General features: G+C 47.2%; 1 protein-coding gene across 3 annotated transcripts in view; it reads right to left on the bottom strand.

Moving 5' to 3' along the window:
• Nucleotides 1-14,284, bottom strand: part of UBE2O (ubiquitin conjugating enzyme E2 O) — a 56,898-nt gene extending 42,614 nt beyond the window's left edge. For all 3 annotated transcript variants that reach the window (XM_059909008.1, XM_059909007.1, XM_059909009.1), the window contains exon 1: nucleotides 13,776-14,284. In XM_059909008.1, coding sequence (XP_059764991.1) covers nucleotides 13,776-14,198 — 423 coding nt within the window. In that variant the 5' untranslated portion in view covers nucleotides 14,199-14,284. The remainder of the gene's footprint in view (nucleotides 1-13,775) is intronic.
• Between the last annotated feature and the right edge of the window lie 4,328 nt (nucleotides 14,285-18,612).

Consider the following 18,612-nt stretch of genomic DNA (forward strand, 5'->3'; position numbering starts at 1 on the left):
GGAAATACACATGGGTACTGCAAACTTGAACTCCTCCTGGACACTTGCAAACAGTCCAGTTTACCTTTGTTAAGTGGTGTGGGACAGGGGGAGGGATTAAGCACAGCATGTATTTGCGAAAGCAAATATTTATATGTTCATAAAAGACTAGAATAACCATCCACTGAAATGATAAAAAGCAGTTATACTTGAGTGGTGGAATCATAGGAGACTTTTTTTTAACCTATTTTTTGTATGTTCTTGCAATTTTGTATTAAGTATGTATAAATAACTTAATATAACTTGCAATCAGAAAAAAAAAAAAGCTATCAATCTAAGACAAATAAGAGAATAATCCCACCAATTTTTCTTCAGTGTTGGATCACAGAGACCGAACAACAGGACATTAAGTCTGCACTCTCCCTACGTCCCTGACCCTGGGTGCCTACACTCCCACGCCCTCCGCATTCACCTGTCTACCCACTGCTGCTCTTTCTGCCAACCTCTGCCAGCCGCTGCCCTCTACTCTCCACAAGTGCTCTCCACAGTTACAGGTGGCTTCCGACTGCCTTCTCTCACAGAGCATCTTGCTTGACCCCCTTCTCTCTGGCATCAAAAGCTGTTGAACAAAATTTTTCAGTAAGATAACTCTTAGGGAAGAGGATGAAATGTGGATTAGGTAAAGAAAGATCAATTAGAAGGGTTTTTCCAACATTCCAAAGGCAATTATGCTAAATGCAATGTAGCATCATAGATTTGGACCCTGGAACAGAAAAAAAGACATAGTGGAAAACTAATCCAAGTAGAAGTGTGTAGTTTAGCTAATCGTGTGGAACCAATGTTAGCTTCTTGCTTTGGACAAATATACCGTGTTACATAAGACGTTAACGTTGGGGGGAAGCTGGGTGAAGGGTATACCAGGATCTTTGCAACTTTTCTGTAAATCTAAATAGTGTTTATTTTTAAAATGCAATTATGAGGGCATGAAATAGGACAACAATAAGAATAAAAGAAAGATGGGGGACAGACTGAATACATATTCCCAAGGCAGGTGTCTCGCTTCACGTTAATGCTTCCGGGCACCTAAAACACAGCACATCCAAAACAGAGTCCTCACCCTCCGTCCCCACTGCTGTTACTGGAGGGACATCACCTGGTCGTGCCCCTGGGAAGCCCGGGTCTCTGCCACATGTCCCCTTACTCCCTGAATGCTGGGGGACCACGTGTCTGCAGTGAATGGCTATTCCTCTTGCAAATGGTTACTGTTTAATGAGGACAGAGCTTCAGTGTGGGGAGATGAAACAGTCCTGGAGATGGATGGTGGAGAAGGTCGCACAAAAACGTGACTATACTTAATGCCACTGAACTGTACACTTAAAAAAGGTAAATTTTATGTTATGCATATTTTGCCACAATAAAAAACAAGAAACGTAATGGCTCCTCAACTCCTGATCATCCTGGCACCTGGCCTGCCGACACCCACTGCTGCAGCCCTGTCAGTGCTACACGTTCTTTGCTTCTTACTCCCCAGAAGCCTTTCCTGCCCTTGTGCCCCGCTGAGCAAACCTTCCCCAACACCCATCCACCTCTCTATCCCCATGAGCCTAACTCAAAGCTTTATGGCTGCTGTCTCAGATTCAACAGGGTCCTAATTTCACTTGGGAGCTGGGTCCCCAGGTCAAACTGAGCATCATCAAAATTATCCTTGAAAAATCCCTAACGCCACCACTAAGTTCAACACACCAGCTTTCCCTCTGAAGTCCTTGGGTTACACTCAGGGGCCATTTTGTTTGAAAAATCAGTACTTTCAACACTCTGCGTGAGCCATGCATATATATATGTGATGTGCAAATTAAACGTACAGAAGACACAACTCACTTGCCCTGTATGTAAAAGCCTCCTAACTGGTCTCCAGGATCCCCAGCTCCCCTACCTAATCCATCTTGTGAATGGCTGCCAGATCATTCACTCATTCACTGCAAACTTTGAAGTGGCTCCTCATTATGTAAAAAAAAAAACACAAAACAAAACCGGAAACAAAAAAACCAAACTCCTGAGTCTATCATTCAAAGACCTTTATAAACACAGAGCAAGTGCGATGCAGTCTCTGAGGGGCAACTGCCTGGCGTAACCCAGGCTCTCCCACTCACTACGTGACCTTGGGCAGCCTCAGACCTGCCCTCATCTGTTCAATAATAACACCTGTTCCACAGGGTTTTCCCACATGAGCTAACACATGTAAAGTGCTTACAACAGTGCCTAGAACTTAGCAGGTGCACGAAAACGTTGACTGTTATTATTTGCAATCAGATCCAAGCACATTTGCTGCCACACTCTCTCTCACCTGCCTTCTCTTCACCCCCACCTCTAGCATTAGTTCTCAAAATGTGGCCTAGGGATCCCTGAGGCCCTTGAAGGAGGTCCAAAGTCAAACTTCCTCAAAATACTATTAAGGTGTTACTTGCTCTGTTCACTCTCGTCCTCTCACAAGTCTATGGTGGAATTTTCCAGAGGCGCCATGATGTCATGATGTCACTGTTCTGATGGCTAACAGAACGTGTGCCTGGGCATTCCTGAGTTTTAAATTTTGCTTAAATTTCTTATATGGTAAATATCGATACAACCCATATAAATGAAAGCTCACTGGGGGCCTCAATAATTTTTAAGTCTAAAGGAGCTCTAAGGCCAAGTGAACTATCGCTCCGGAATGTTGCCCAAACTTCCAGCCTCTCTTGTCTTTGTTCACATTGGTCTTCCCACTTAGGACACCCTTCCCTCCCAGCACTGTGATTCCAAATTCTTACCTTTCAAGAGCTAGCCCAAAACCTGCCTCCACGAAAGCTTCTCCTAATGCTCTCCCACCAAACTCCCTTGAGTGTTCACTGCACCTTCAGATGGAACCTTATGTGCGCTCCTTCATTCACTCATGAAACAAACATCAGTGCTGCTTTGGGCCAGTCCTGTTCTAGGCACTGAGAACAGAGACGTTTCTGACCCCTTACTTTCTGGTGGGGGAGACAGCAGAGAAGGAAATGAAGTAATAAAATCTCAGAGACTGCTAGGTGCTATGAAGAAAATAAAGCACTCTAAGGGGTTAGAGCGATGTTGTTCTCTCCTATCAGACTAAGTTTCTTGATCAGCGCTATCCAATACAGTAGCCGTTAGAGAAAGGAAAATGTAAAATATTTCAATAATAATTTTTATACTGATTACACGTTGGCATGATATTTTTGATACATTGGATTAAAATACATTAAAATTAATTTCACCTGTTTTCTATTTTCTTTTCAAATGTGGCTCCTTATTAAGGTTAAAATTACAAGACGTGGCTTACATCATGTGTCCATTGCTCAGGCCCCTTCCAGAGCACAGGTTGGCCCACTGTGGCTTACAGGCCAAATCCAGCCTGCTGCCTCTTTTTTAAAGTAAAATCTTATTGGAACACAGCCCATGCCCATTTGTTTGCTTATTGTCTCTGAATGTTTTCACACTGCCACAGCAAAGGTGAGTAGATGTGAAGGAGATGGTATAGCCTGCTAAGCCTAAAATATTTCTACCTGGCCCTTTATGGAAGTCTGCTGGCCCCTGATCTAGAGGGCAGGGTCTGGGGCGGGGTTCTCCACGTTCCACAGCACTCAGCAGTTGCAGGGGCAGCTGTGTACCCAGTGCAAAGAGCCCGAGGGATCTCCCTGGTGGTCCAGTGGTTAAGAATCCACTTCCGGGCTTCCCTGGTGGCGCAGTGGTTGAGAATCTGCCTGCTAATGCAGGGGACACGAGTTCGAGCCCTGGTCTGGGAAGATCCCACATGCCGCGGAGCAGCTGGGCCCGTGAGCCACAATTACTGAGCCTGCGTGTCTGGAGCCTGTGCTCTGCAGTAAGAGAGGCCGCGATAGTGAGAGGCCCGCGCACCGCGATGAAGAGTGGCTCCCACTTGCCACAACTAGAGAAAGCCCTCGCACAGAAACGAAGACCCAACATAGCCGTAAATTAAAAATAAATAAATAAATAAAAATTAAAAAAAAAAAAAAAAAAAGAATCCACTTCCAATGCAGGGGACTCGGTTCAAGGGGAACTAAGATCCCACATGCCTTGGGGCAACTAAGCCCACGCACAGCGACGAAAGAGCCACGAAAGATCCCGCGAAAGAGCCACGAAAGATCCCACGTGCCGTGAGCAAGACCCGACACAGCCAAAAATAAATACATTAATTAATTAATTAAAAAAGAAAGAAAGAGAAAAGAGCCCGAGCTTTGGCAGCACAAACATCCCAGGCCGGCCCCTCACCAGTCGTGTGGCCTCGAGCGAGTTACAGCCATCCTCTCGGTTTTAGTCTCCTCCTCTCTAAAATGGGGACGCTGGCCACTTTCGGGAAAGAGAAAGATGACACACGCAAAGCAAGCATTACACTGCCTGGCACACAGCAGGCAACCCGCTGGTACAGGCTGGATAAAGGACAGCAATTTCAATCATTTTTCTCTTGGACTGGTTGCATTATACTCGTAACAACTGTCATATATTTACACCCTAAAAAGAAATTAAGTCCAATGAAACGTCTTAGCGACAGCTGTGTATTAATATTGGTCAGTAGGCAAAAGGGTAGTGGGGAAGAAAACAGGTCTTTCTACCACTATGACCTAAAAGCACTGTCTGGTTTTTAAGGGCAACTTAATTTCCCTTCCCTCCTGTGGCCCCATCTTTTGACAATTTCTGGCATTAACACTGCTACCAGAAGACTAAGCAGGAGGGAGACAAAAACCTCAAACCAGTTGTATATGCTTAAAACTTGGGATGGGGGGTAGGTTAAAAACTGAACCTATTGACATCAACAGAGTTTTTAATGACCTGCATATCAGTCCAATTCAAAGGGTAGTTAGTCCCAACAAGCAGAATCTGCATCACAGGGAGCATATTAGACGTGCAGGTCCTCAGGCCCACCCACCCCAGTCTGACTGTTTCAGAAGAATCTGCATTAACAAGAGCCAGGTGATTCCATGCAATCAGCCTTTACAAGTGCCGATCAGGTATCATTTACCCACGCTTTCCCCACTCCCCCACCACTAATAAACAGGGATGGTTAGATCCATTTTTAATTGAAGGAGTTACTCACTCCTACACGTGAGTCACTCAAAATATAAGCTTTCACAGAAAGCTCTCTTTCTCAAGAAGCGTCCAACCCAGGGAGAGAACCCGAGTGTGTCGTCTAAGTGCCACGGGGCTTGAGACGCAAGAAACAGCGCAACTGATTTGGGGAAACAGATTAGCTGGAGTCACCTGAAGAGGCTGGAGGCTATGTGAAACATAGGTGAGGAGCCTTGAAGACAAGCTAAGGCATGACAAGCGGCTGGGGGGTCACCCAGGGGGGTCAGCCTGGGGTCCCGGGTCTAGAGGCAGGGAGACCAGGAGAGGAGTCTGGACACGAGGCAACCAGAGAGCAAACCAGTGCAGGAGAAAGGACATGCAGAGGATGCAAGAGGCATTTCGAACAAAGATTTAATGACAAATTAGAACGGGGGCCTGACACCAAAGGTACAGACAACAAAAGAAAAAACAGACAAATCTGGGCTTCATGAAAAATTTAAAACTGTATGCATCAAGACATTACCAACAGAGTAAAAAGGCAACCCAGAGAATGGGATAAAATATTTGCAAATCACGTATCTGATAAAGGATTAATATCCAGAATACAGAGAGAACTCCTAAAACTCAACAACAACAAAAAACAAACAACCCAATTCAAACATGGGCAAATGACTTGGAATAAACGTTTCTTCAAAGAAGATATACAAGTGACCAATAAGCACATGAAAAGATGCCCAACATCGCTAATCATTTGGGAAATGCAAATCAAAACTACAATGAGACATCACCTCACACCCAGCAGGATGGCTATTATCAAAAAATAAATAAATAAAAATAACAAACTAGGATATGGAGAAATTGGGACCCTTGTGCCCTGTTGGTGGGAATGTAAAATGGTATCACTGCTATGGAAAAACAGTATGGCAGTTGCTCAAAAAAGTAAAAATAGAATTACTATATGATCCAGCAATTCCACTTCTGGGTATATCCTAAAAGAACTGAAAACAGGACCTCAAAGAAATGTTTGTACACCCATTTTCATAGCAGCATTATTCATAAGAGGGAAAAAAAATTAGAGTGGGAGCCCAGAAAGGTAAATTTAAAATGATCCCAAATGTTCTGATTTTTAGAAGATGTACACTTGAGTATTTAGAGGTGACCGTCACCATGTCTGCTACTAACTTACCAATGGCTCAGGAGGAAACATATTCGCATACTCTCACACACACAGATAAAGCAAACTTGGCAGAAGGTTAACTGCTGACTCATGATGGTTGGTAATTAGTAATCACTGGACTAGTCGTCCAACTTTTCTGTATGTTTGAAATTTTTTCATAATAAAAAGTTGGGAAAAGGAATTTTTAAAATTCCATAGATTTGGGGTGGGGAGGGCAGTTACACGTGAGAAGTCTGAGGCTCCAGATGACAGGACAGGGCTAGCAAGTAAGCAGTTGGGAACGTGCTATGGACGTGGAAGTCGTGTAAATGCAGGTGCCAGCTGCACTGCAGGAGCAGATGAGAGCACTGAAGAAAAGACAGGAGGAGAGGAGAATCTCTGAGAGAGGTAAGGGGAAAAAAGGTAAAAGAGAGAAAAATTCACTACAGCCAGTATAGTGGAACCCAATGGAAGAAAGGTTCCCGTAGGAGGGTGATGGACCATATTAACAAGGCTGGCAGGTCAAAAGGACAGGAACTGAGAAAAAATCAGTGAGTACAATGACCAGGAATTCACTAGTCCTTTGTGACCTTCAGAAGAGCTGTTCACACCCAGTGGTGTGAGGCCAGAAGGAGAAAGGCTTGGGGTGTGCCAGCCACAAGGAAATGGAGACACACACCCCTTCTCATCACGGGGTGCTGGGGTGCCCCCCAAAGCACACCGGGGTGGGCAAGATGCTCTTTCTTCCTCATCTTGAAGGTGATATCATCAGCCTTCAGGGCCCTCGAACTCCCTTAAGTAATTAAACAGAGCAGACAAATATGAGGATGCTTTCGACACGGAGAATGTCACGTCCTGATGCTGCCAGAAGCCACACAAGAGACACAGGTGTGTGTGTGTCTGTATCCCTTCCCACCCGCACTTACGGGGGGCCAGCAAGGGCAGTCCCGTGGATACGCCTGTCAGGACAGCTTCACTAGCCCTCATCACACAGCATCTCCCACAAAAAGGATCAAAATTAAAACAAGGAGGAAGAACCTCATCAGAGCTGCGGAGTGTGAAAGACCAGCTCTCTGCTTGCAGGATGCAAATGAAGAACACGCTTCAGACTGCAGGAAATCTCTCCAGGAGCTGGGGGGTTTCATTTTATTGTTGAATAGGATTGACTGCTTTTTCTTTCTTTTTTTTTTTTTTAAAGCACTACTCAGTTAAACTTTTTTAACTGCTCAGATTGTCATAGTTAGAATGAATTTTTACCAGATATAGTTATGCTATCAATTTAAACCAGAAGTGACCTGGTAAGTGTCTTACTCCTTTGACCTCGTTGCAGAAAATAAAATGTTTCCGTCTCTCAAAATATGCAAACCAAAAACCCCTCAACCAGTCAACTGGATTTAACCCAAAAAGGACATGCATTCCAGCACTCACTGCCTAGCTGAATACTTCTGAACAATGTATCATTTGCCTCAATGTTTAAATCATAAAAAGTTTTTCACAATCCTGCTTCAGAAGAACACAGTATACCTGTGGACAAAACTGACCAAAAGATCCATTCAACACAGTCAGCCTGCACTGAAGGACATGAATTCCTCAACCGCAGAGAGCAGCTGAAGAGCAAAACAAGGGCAAATAAGCTTGGAGTAGATAAGTGCAGAGCGTTACCCATTAACATGATTCAGTTCTATTCTGAACTACAAAAAATTCCAGTAAGCGTTTTGCTCTTCCCTGTCTGTAACCACACGTCAGGTGGTTCCTAATAAAGCCCCCTGAGGCTGGTGGAAATGTCAGCAAGAGAAGCAATTCTGAACGTGTGTCCCTGCTCAGTAAGAGCTGCCACCGTGGATGCAGCAGCATGAAAACCTCGACTTTCTCAGGGCTTAGCATCGAGCCGCCAGGGCAGTGAAGCCTCAGGGAGGAGCTACAGTTAAAAACACCAAACTGCTAGTAAATACAAGTGACAGCATCTTGTAAACCAAAAAGCACTTTGTAAACGGTCCTGATGGCCATTTCCCCCTTTTGAGCACCCTCCCACCCCGATCCAGAAGCAGCCTAAGCTCTGGGCCGCAAACTCCGAAAGTTCTTTCAATCGGAACAGAAGCACGGATTATGTCTTCCAAGGGCTAAGGCTTTTTAAAAGAGAACCCACTCATCATCGAAATCGCCCTAAATTCAACTCCGAGGGGACCACAGGGTCAGCTAACACTGATCACGGGTCCAGCATTGTTGTGATGGCAATTCACGTCACACACTATACCTGCACCCCTCTTGTAAAGTACTGGCCCCACAGATGTTCCCCTGGAGTCCATGAGGCCCCCGGGTAAAACAGTAAAAAAGAGAAAAAGTTCCTTTCAATAGAACAGGAAAATGACAAAGAAAAAAGTAGGAATACCAGTGATGTGGGGATGGGGAAAGCACTAAAAGACCTTCAGTGTCCTAAAGCAAAAACAGGTGGGGAGCAGAGTCTGCCGGGAAACTGACAGGAGAAGGGACTGGGACTGAGCGGAATTCAGCCTCTCTCCCAGGCGTCCTTCCGAACCTGAACCTGACTCGTGACTCAGCATTCCCAGCCAGAGGGTGACAACAGCAGCAGGAGAGGGGGCACGAGGTCAAGCTGGATTTCCTAACACCAACCTTTTCTAAGACAACACAGAAAGACCAGTTACTCAGACTTGTTCTGCTGCGGGAGATGCAGGTGGGGAATCAGACTTACAAAGGTTCCTTACACTCAACATCTAGGGGTGTTCACAAGTTCTCCGGAAATGAAATGTGTTTTCTGACCATGATTTTGATAACGACCGAGGGGCTAGGGAATGACCGCTGTAGAAGAGAAGCGCCCTGTAGCGCCAACATGGTGTTGCTCCCACACTCCTGCTCCCAGCCGCGATCGCCCCCCTCGCGGCCACGGGTCCACCGTCCACCCATCCCAGTGCCCTGCCTTTCTCCTCACCTGTGCTTCCCTCCTACTCCACTATGACTTCTAAGTGTGCAAAGACTGGATGATTAATGCCAACCACAGGGTTTGTGACTCATGTTTGATTAGGGAACTCGATATAGTAACGACCTATGAATCCTCAGATGACAGCAAACTATATTTACTTCCATTTGTATTTGGGTTCCTCCACTTATTAGCAGTGTGACATTGGACAAGTTACTCAACTTCTCTGTTCCTCAGTTTCCTCCTCTGAAATACAGGGATAATAATAGTACCTAATTCACAGGGGCACTGTAAGCATTAAGTGAGCAATACACATTAAGTGCCCAGCACATAGTACCACAATAATGAGAAGAACAAACATTATGTAATCCTTAAGTACAAAACCAATACTCTGCCATCCCTATAATTCATAATCTCATTACCTGTCTTTTGGGAATTTCAAAAGATGCCTCCTAGATTCTGGAAGATATACATAACATACATACATACATACATACATACATACATACATACATACATATTCATTCCCTCCCCCTCCTGGAGGTTGGTGGACTTCGGCAGACATTACTTTAAACGTGCACTACTGAATTTCTTATAAAGTAACAGAGGAGTGAAGATCATGAGTATTTATAGAAGAGGCTTAATAAAGAAATCAAATCTATAATCCACCAGATCACAAGCAACAACATCATCAAATAGGAATTCCTACACCCCTGGAACAATCCCCTGTGGTGCACCTTTTGCTTCTCTTTCGAGTGGCATCGCCCTATGACACGTGGACGTGATCTCCTGAAGGGATGGGGCTGGCTCTGTCTGATGGACATCAGGATGGTGTCTGCTAATAGCCAAGTGGCTGCTACGGGCACCACATGGCTACACTTCTGGTTATTCCCCCTGTGCAGGCTCATTTCAGGGGCTAGAAAGACAGACCTTGTATTTTATTGCAGAGAGACAAAATGAGGCAGTGACAAGGCCAAGGTCATTCAGAGTAGGTGACAGACAGGAAGAGCACCCAAGGGTTTTGACTTCCAATCACAGGACACAAACACACGCCCTTCATCTGGTGAAAGTGCCCCTGAGTCAGGTGGCGAGCCAGACAGAGGCACCACGAAGGCACTGAGGCCTAGGAGTTAGAAACCAGAAGCCAAGGGACGAAGACTAAAATCACAGAACAACGGTGAGATGCCACAAGCGCTGTGATCCTACCTGAATAAAATGTAATTAGATGCACTTAGTCCTGCATCTTGGTTAACCTTACATCACTAAGAACAACTGCTTTTAATGGGCCCAGCACCTGGACAAGTGAGGCAAGCAAACTTCTCATGCTGTGATGCTACACTTAAATAGCTTTCCCCATGGAAATGATGGCCTGAGTAGGAGCCAAAAATAGACTGAAAAGCCAATTCCTGACATCAGGGATGCTACACACACACACACACAACATCTCACAAAAGCAGGATGATCATGAACAGACAGCTTTAATTTAGAGACATTAAATTTCAAACCAGGCGAGACGCTGAAAGTTGCGGCAACTGAGAGCAAAAGACAACGCACAAGAGATGGGAAAGCAAAGGAAGACTAAAGCAGTGTAAACAGGAAGGCCCTAAACCTGGACAGACAGACAGCAGTTAGCTCTCTTCCTTATAGGGGCCATTCTGTCCAACCATCTCACGTGGAGACCAGAAAGACCCACCATGTCTAGCCAATGCTCAAGAAGGGGAAGAGGCCATCAGCATTTGGCTTTATTCCAAAAATTTACTCAAAGGATGACCACTGATGGGGATGGGGCAAATCTCCGCATAGGAGACCCGTGGCCAAATGGGGAAAGTTTCAAGTAGATAAATCAGCTACCATACTGTAGGGGTCAGGAGCTCAAGGAAAGGAAGGAGCTCAAACTGCGTGCTTCTTTTAAGTCCTAAAGAAGCTTAACTTTGGCTGCTTGAAGCCTCAGGAGCTGGACCATAAATTCCAGTTTCTAGGAAGAACTACTTATTTTATTTCTGCTGATAATTTTCATGGTAGTGGCCAGGAGGGGGTAGGACTTGTTGGCCAGCCTCTTCATCTCTCTCTCTGAATTTTCTGAATTTGTTCATTAAAAACTTAAAAGAAATCAAGAGACTAAGATTACTCACTGTCACCGTACTAACATGAAAGCTGCAAAAACACTCCACAGCCTACTAAACAATCCACACTAACAGGACACTATTTATAATATGCCAATAGGTGGCAGCTTTAAAAAGAAATAAGTTTCCCAAGATTGTCACTATTTGATTCTATCAATAATTGGGTTCTCAAATCTCATAACCAGATTAGTGGTGGACCAGGAATCAGAACCTAAATGCTCAGTCTCGGTCTAATGGTCTTTCCTTTACAGCACACCGTCACCTCAATGGATTTATAAGGAGTGCGAGGTGAGAAGGAAAATCTTCCTAAACCAGAATGCTGCAAGGCCCCAGGACCCACCCCATCACCCTAGTGGGTGGTCAGGAGCAAAGCAAGAGAGACATTCAGCTGACCAGGGTCATCTGTGCCTACGGCTCAGGGTAACGGAGAGGTACATATCAGGTATAATAAACTCGCCTCTCCCTCCCCAATAAGCCTATTCTCAAATCCTAAAAGCAGCAGTGGGTCCTGCCATCCATGAATAGACACTACATGTCACCACTTCCTAGAATTCTTATATCCCTTAGCTTCTGCCAAGCTCAGAAGCTGCAGAAACTACAATGGCAAAGAAAACATCACCACTGGAGCCACGATGGATTTCAACAAATTCAAAGCAAGTCAAGAGGGCAGCTTCAAAATATATCCAAGCTGGCGCCTTAAAGCTATTTTCTACTAAATTCCAAGATAGGTATTTTAAGTCAAACTTCGTATAATTACACATGGTGGGGGGAGACAGACTGAACATAACTATAAACAAAGTTAACCACCAGTGTCAAGATGAACAGGAACAACAACTGATAAACATGGCAGCTCCCGGCAATGAGCTAGGCCTGCCTCCCTGAGTCCCAGGGCAGGAGGCCATGACAGAGTAAAACGAGTTCTGTTCCAGAAGTCATAAACCTTTAGAGAAGATGGTTAGGGCAAAACATTTTTTAAGAACCCACGGGAAAACGCTAGTAACCATTTGCTAGTGTGACAATGCACAAACACAGCGTAAAGAGCAAAAAACTTCTCTTCCCAACACGGCAATACTGGTGGTAATTTTTAAGAAGCATTCTGCTGCAGAAAGTAATCTTTTCCGCACACTTTTGCATGAACTTACCATTTTCTCTCTGAGTCAGAGAAACTACCGCCTGATTTGTATTTCTCTGAGGGGAAGCCAGGGGTCCTGCGTGCAGATTTCTGTGTCTGTGGTTGCCCGTGCACCGGCCAGGAAAAAGACCTTGCCGGTATCAGCAGTCACTTCTGCCACTAGGAAATGGATCACAGGCTCTTCCTGGGAGTGAGGCCTTTTTCCCCGCCTGAGCTGTCATCACAGACCCCTTGTGCAGGTCACCTTTGTCACCCAGGGTGTGAGAAACCCAGATTAACTTCTAAAGTGCCCTCCCCTGAAATCACACCACTCAACATCCCAGGCAGCTAAACCAGCTCAGGCCTGATTCCTGCTTCGAAACGTTTTCTTGAAGGAGAGAAGGAGGAAGAGATGAAGAAGGGGTGAAAAATACAGGGGGCGTGTGTGTCTGTCTGAATCACTGATAGGAATTCACACTCAAGAAAACAAGTCATGAAAACCACCAAACCAACCTTGGTTCACAGTTTCAGGTTATGACGATGAATGCTTTTTGCAGTTTTGTAAAACTGCAATATTCACCAACATCATAGGGGAGTCTGACGTTTCCTTAATGGCCTCAGGTTAAAAAAAAAACCCTTCAGGTTTCCAAATGGGTGGCTCTCCTCCATCCATGGTTCTATAGTATTTTTTTTTTCAAGAAGTCCAACTGTACTTAAGAGTCATCAATGCCAGTCAGCAGCTGTCACATCCCTCCCTGCTCCCCCAGTACTATTAATATCACGGCTCTGATTGTTAATGATTTACTCAAAGTTCCCTGCAGCAATTAAAACGAGGCAACAAGGTAAAACACAAAGGAGTTGGTTTTCTTCACCCATAATAACGCATTCTGTAATCTAGTGAACTTCTTGGGGTTTTATGTCGGCCGCGATTTTCACCTCTATCTTTGTTTTGGAATGCCACAACCCCTCCCTGCACGGACCGGACCGGCACGGCCTTCCTTTCTGGATGCACAATGCAGCATGTAGCTCCTTGGGGGTCAGCAAAACGCCGCACCGGTGTAAAGCCGAGCGTGCCCGAGAGCCCCAGGAGTTCCCCCCACTAGAGTGGGTCCACATACACGATCTTGAGGCCGACACCGCAGCCCAGTACGGCTTGGAAGTCCTCCGCGTGCGGAAGCCCGGGGCCCGGTGGCCCAGGGCTAGTGCAATGACTTTGCACCGGAGCGTCCCCTCCGCTGAGGCTTGTCCTCCCACCTCGGCCCACTGCAGTTGCACCATTCCGGGCAGCGCCCCGCACATCTCCCCTCCTACCCTAGGGCTCTAGCAGCCAACTCGGTCCTCCGTCGGCCCCCGGGCCCGGCCCCCGCCCGCCGGCCCGCCGCCCAGCCGCACCTTGGTCTCCTTCACGTGCTGCTTGACGCCCTCCGGGTACCACTGGACGCGCACGTAGCCGCGGCGCAGCGGGCTGGCCCGGCCCTCCTCGTGGCCCGCGCCCCCCGCCTCGGAGCAGCCCGAGCTCCCGCGGCCCTCCTCCTCGCCCTCCGAGTCCGAGTCCTCGCCGTGGATGAGTCGCACCAGCCCGAAGTGCACCGAGCCGCGGTAACGGCCCGACACCAGGTCGTGAGAGAACAGCAGCCGCTGCGAGCCGGCTTCGGGACCGGAGTCCGAGGACGGCCCGGAGGCCGAGTCCGGGGCGGGCGCCGGCGCCGGGGCCGGGGCGGGGGCTGCGTCCGGGGCCGAGGTCTCGTCCGGGGCCGTGTCCGGGACCTGGGCGGGAGCCGGGACTGCGGGCGCGGGCGCTGCGGGATCCGCCATAACTGCTCTGCGCGAGTCTCGGGCGGCGGCGGCGACGGCAGCAGCAGCAACGGCAGCAGCAACGGCAGCAGCGGCGGCGGCGAAAGAGGCGCGGGCAGGCGGGGCCAGCCGGCGCCGGGGGCGGAACCACGGCGCGCTGACGTGACCTTACGTGCCGTCGTCGTCAGGAAACCGAGATGCGGTTGCTAGGGGCTACCGCCTTGTCGCTAGGGGACGCTGGAGATTCTGCCTGGGGCGGGGGGCGAGGTGGGAAAGGATGAACTCCACGAGGGCGGGCGGGGCCAGAGGGGATAAAAGTAGAGGGAGCGGGCAGGGGTGGGGGACCCAGGAGGAGGAAGTAGTGTGGTCACCGAGGAAAAGGGGAGTGGCCGAGGTGGGACGGAGGATGGTCCGAAGAGTGTCAACAACACTTCATGAGCTCCCCTGGCGTCTCCAATCTAGTCATAGGCACTGAGAGGGATACAGAAAGAACAAGATACAGTCTCTGTCCTCTAGGTGTTTACAATCTAGTTGGGGAGGCAAAACATGTACTGTACACATTAAATAGCTTAAAAGCAGCTCCAAGGCAGCTTGTAAGCAAGGCCACATAGAGAGTGTATCTAGAGTGTATTGCGTTAGGGAATTCCGTGCACAGCCTGGAAGGTTATGACCCCTCAGGGATTGGTCAAGGGGTTGGTGAAGGAGTCCCGGAGAACGATCAGAAAGGTAAGCAAGTTGGGCTTCCCTGGTGGCACAGTGGTTTAGAATCCGCTTGCCAATGCAGGGGACACGGGTTCGAGCCCTGGTCCGGGAAGATCCCACATGCCGCAGAGCAACTAAGTCCGTGCACCACAACTGTTGAGCCTGCGCTCTAGAGCCCGAGAGCCACAACTACTGAGCCCACGCGCTGCAACTACTGAAGCTTGAGTGCCTAGAGCCAGTGCTCCGCAACAACAGAAGCCACCTCAATGAGAAGCCCGTGCACCACAACGAAGAGTAACCCCCGCTCGCCGCAACTAGAGAAAGCCCGCGTGCAACAACGAAGACCCAACGCAGCCAAAAATAAATAAAATTAAAGAAAGAAAGAAAGGTAAGCAAGTGTTAGTGGCCCCTGTGGTTTGGCTTTAAATACACCTAAATGAGTTCAAAGCTCCTTGAGGCTTATGCATGGCAAGAGGTAGCATAGTGAGGTAGTTAAGAGTGGAAGCCATAGGGGCTTGCCGGTGGCGCAGTGTGAGAATCCGCCTGCCAATGCAAGGTACATGGGTTCAGTCCCAGGCCCGGGAAGATCCCACATGCTGTGGAGGTACTGAGCCCGCGCACCTAGAGCCCGTGCTCTGCAACAAGAGAAGCCACCGCAATGAGAAGCCTGCGCGCCGCAAGGAAGACTAGGCCCTGCTCAGCGCAACTAGAGAAAGCCCGCATAACAAACAAGAAGAGTTTGATTCCAATTTTCGGCACTGCCACTTACTAGTCTTATAAAGTTGTCAAGCTGATAAACTTTTTTTCACCTTAATTTTCTCATCTGTAAAATTGGGGAGGTAATAGCAGTACCCGTCTCATCTGGCATTTGAGAGGATTAAGTGAAATAGACCAGTGCCTGGCATATAGTTCCCTCATTAAAGGAACTTTTTTATAATATTACATTATTATAATATTTCAAGCCCCCTGCCTAGACTAAAATTCTAGATTGGCAGGACTCTTAGACCTATGATCTGCTCCAGATTGCCATTTTAATATATAAAAAATAATTATACTAATGTGTCTCCTAAGTAAGTTCCAAAAGATTTAGATGTATTCTCAGTGGACAGATTCATAATGGGTTGTTGAAAGGAAATTAGAAATAATCAAGATATAGCCCTCACCTTTCTCAGTTAAAATCGTTTTTCTTTTTCCACAATTTTCTGCAAGACCATCAATGGCAGATTAGTAAGATGATTCAATATTACAGTATTTAGGTTCTTCAAAAAAGTCATTGGGTAGTTTATAGGCTGCCAAGGACACAGACTACATTCATGGAAAAGTTATAAGAACACTCATGAAAGAAAAAACATTTAAAAAAAAATAGAAAAAAAAAAAAAAAGAAGAACATGCATGAAGCACAGATGGCAACCTGAGTACGTGAGATGCCCTGAGCCAAGTGCTTATTGAGTATTGATGTAATATTGGGCTTGGGGCGGGGGGTGGGGGGGGTTTGTCAATGGACCTGTATCTTAGAAAACTCATATACTAAGATATAGAAAAAGAGCTTAAGGGGAATTAGTATATGATTCAGGGCCACAGCTGGGTTCCCAAATCATCGGCTTCCCATCACAGACCACAGTGCAGAATGGCCATCTGGAATCATTGCTGTAAGGACACAGTTCCCCACTCCCTTCCCCATAAAGACCTGGGAGGCTTAGTAGCAGTGACATAGTAACTTCTATTCCATCTACCATGTCCCTTTAGCTCTGTCTCCTTGGTCCCGTTCACCTAACATTTATTGATCATCCACCTAACATTTATTGATCACCTATTATTGACCAGGCACTTTGCCAGTCACATTCACATACATTATCTTGTTTGTTATCACAATCTGGAATATAGGTGTAATTAACCCTCTTGTACCAGTGAGGAAACAGAACCCAAGGAATTCAGCGCCTAAGGTCACAAGGTAGTAACTGGCAGAGCCAGGTTGGAACCCAGGTTTCCTGACTCAAGTGCAGGGTCTTTTTTTTTAGCCATGCCGTGTGGCTTGTGGGATGTTAGTTCCCCAACCAGGGATTGAACCCAACCCCGGGTCCTTGGCAGTGAGAGCACGGAGTCCTAACCACTGGACCGCCAGGGAAGTCCCTGCAGGGGCTTTTCTAGTCCTGTGTCCATCAATGGATGGGGGGTGAGCAAGTCGTTAGGAGGGGCAGGGCAATGCAGGCCCGAAATCTTTGTTTGATGTCAAAATTCCAAGTGAGCTTTGCGTTCTACTCCAGCTTATGCCAGTGTTTGTTTTAATATAAAAAGAATGTCCTTTTTTCCCTAATCGTCGAGTAAAATTAGCACTCCAGGAAGATGTGCCGTGTTTATTCTGCGGCTTCTTATAATAATAGCAACCATTTATTGAGCTGTAACTTAATGCCAGGTACTATGATAAGTGCTTTACATAGATTACCCACTTTTACATAGATTATCCGCCTGTGAGGGAGGAAGTATGAGCCCCTACTTTGTGAAGCACTGTGCCAGACTGTGCTGTGCCCCGCTCCCACACCACTACCAAGAACATTCTAGGTTGTAGGCAAGAGACCTTGATTTCAAATGCTGACTCCTCCCTTGCTAAACCTGTTTTGAGCACGTGGATCCTCTTGTATTTATATGTGTAACTCTGGTGCCTAGTAAGTGCCTGGCACAGCATTGGCACGCAATAATGTACCATCTTGGTGGGTACAGTCTGAGGTTTCTGTGCTTCCATTTGGCCAGCTTCCCATCCTCTCCTGTGTATACCTGAGGAGTTGAAGCTGGGGTGGGGGAGAGCAGCGCTCTCTGGCCCTCTCCTGCCCATGCTATCTCAAAGCCCTTTCTTCTCTTTTTTTTCATATTTTATTTATTTATTTATTTATTTGGCTGCGCCGGGTCTTTGTTGCGACATGCAGGATCTTTGTTGCCACGTGCACGATCTTTGTTGTGGCATGCGGGATCTTTTAGTTGTGGCATGCGGGATCTTTTAGTTGTGGCATGCGAACTCTTAGTTGCAGCATGTGGGATCTAGTTCCCCAACCAAGGGTCAAACCCGGGCCCCCTGCATTGGGAGGGTGGAGTCTTAGCCACTGGACCACCAGGGAAGTTCCTCAAAGCCCTTCCTATCACCCCCAGTTTGAGCTTCATCTGAGCCCTTTTACAGAGAGAGGCTCAGTACATTCCTCCCCACCTCGTGGTGACCTTCAGTGCCCTCACTCAGACCTGAGATGCCCTGGACAAGGTTTGAGGCTTGACTCCTTCCCAAACCCCAAACCCCCAGACACAGTCTCTTCACATCCAGGCTGGTGAGTGTGGTGAGCCTGGATGGAAGCGACTGCCTGATTTTTATTTTCATAATTGGTGAATGAAAAAAACCCTTTATTCCCCAATGGAGAAACCCCCTTCTCTCATGGCCCCAACACCTAGCCCTTCTTGGCGAATAGAGAGGCTTCTTGGGAGAATTTTGCTTATTTACAAATGTGCCTGCCAGAAACTGAGCTAGCCTGGACACTCCCCTTGCTAGGGAGCTGGCCAGGTGCAGGAGGCAGCAGAGCTGACAACAAAGTGAGCTGATCTCAGGGAAGCAGGCTGTGTCTTGTCCCTATCTTAACCAGCCACTGGCTGCCTCTCCAGACCCATGCATGACGTGTGCATGGGCCCCACACCGCCCCCTGGGGGAGCCTTACCCTGCCCGGCCTCTCCAAACCTCCGTGTAGGAGCAAATCCA

This window comes from Balaenoptera ricei, chromosome 20 (genome assembly GCF_028023285.1).
Source record: "Balaenoptera ricei isolate mBalRic1 chromosome 20, mBalRic1.hap2, whole genome shotgun sequence".
Taxonomy (NCBI): Eukaryota; Metazoa; Chordata; class Mammalia; order Artiodactyla; family Balaenopteridae; genus Balaenoptera; species Balaenoptera ricei.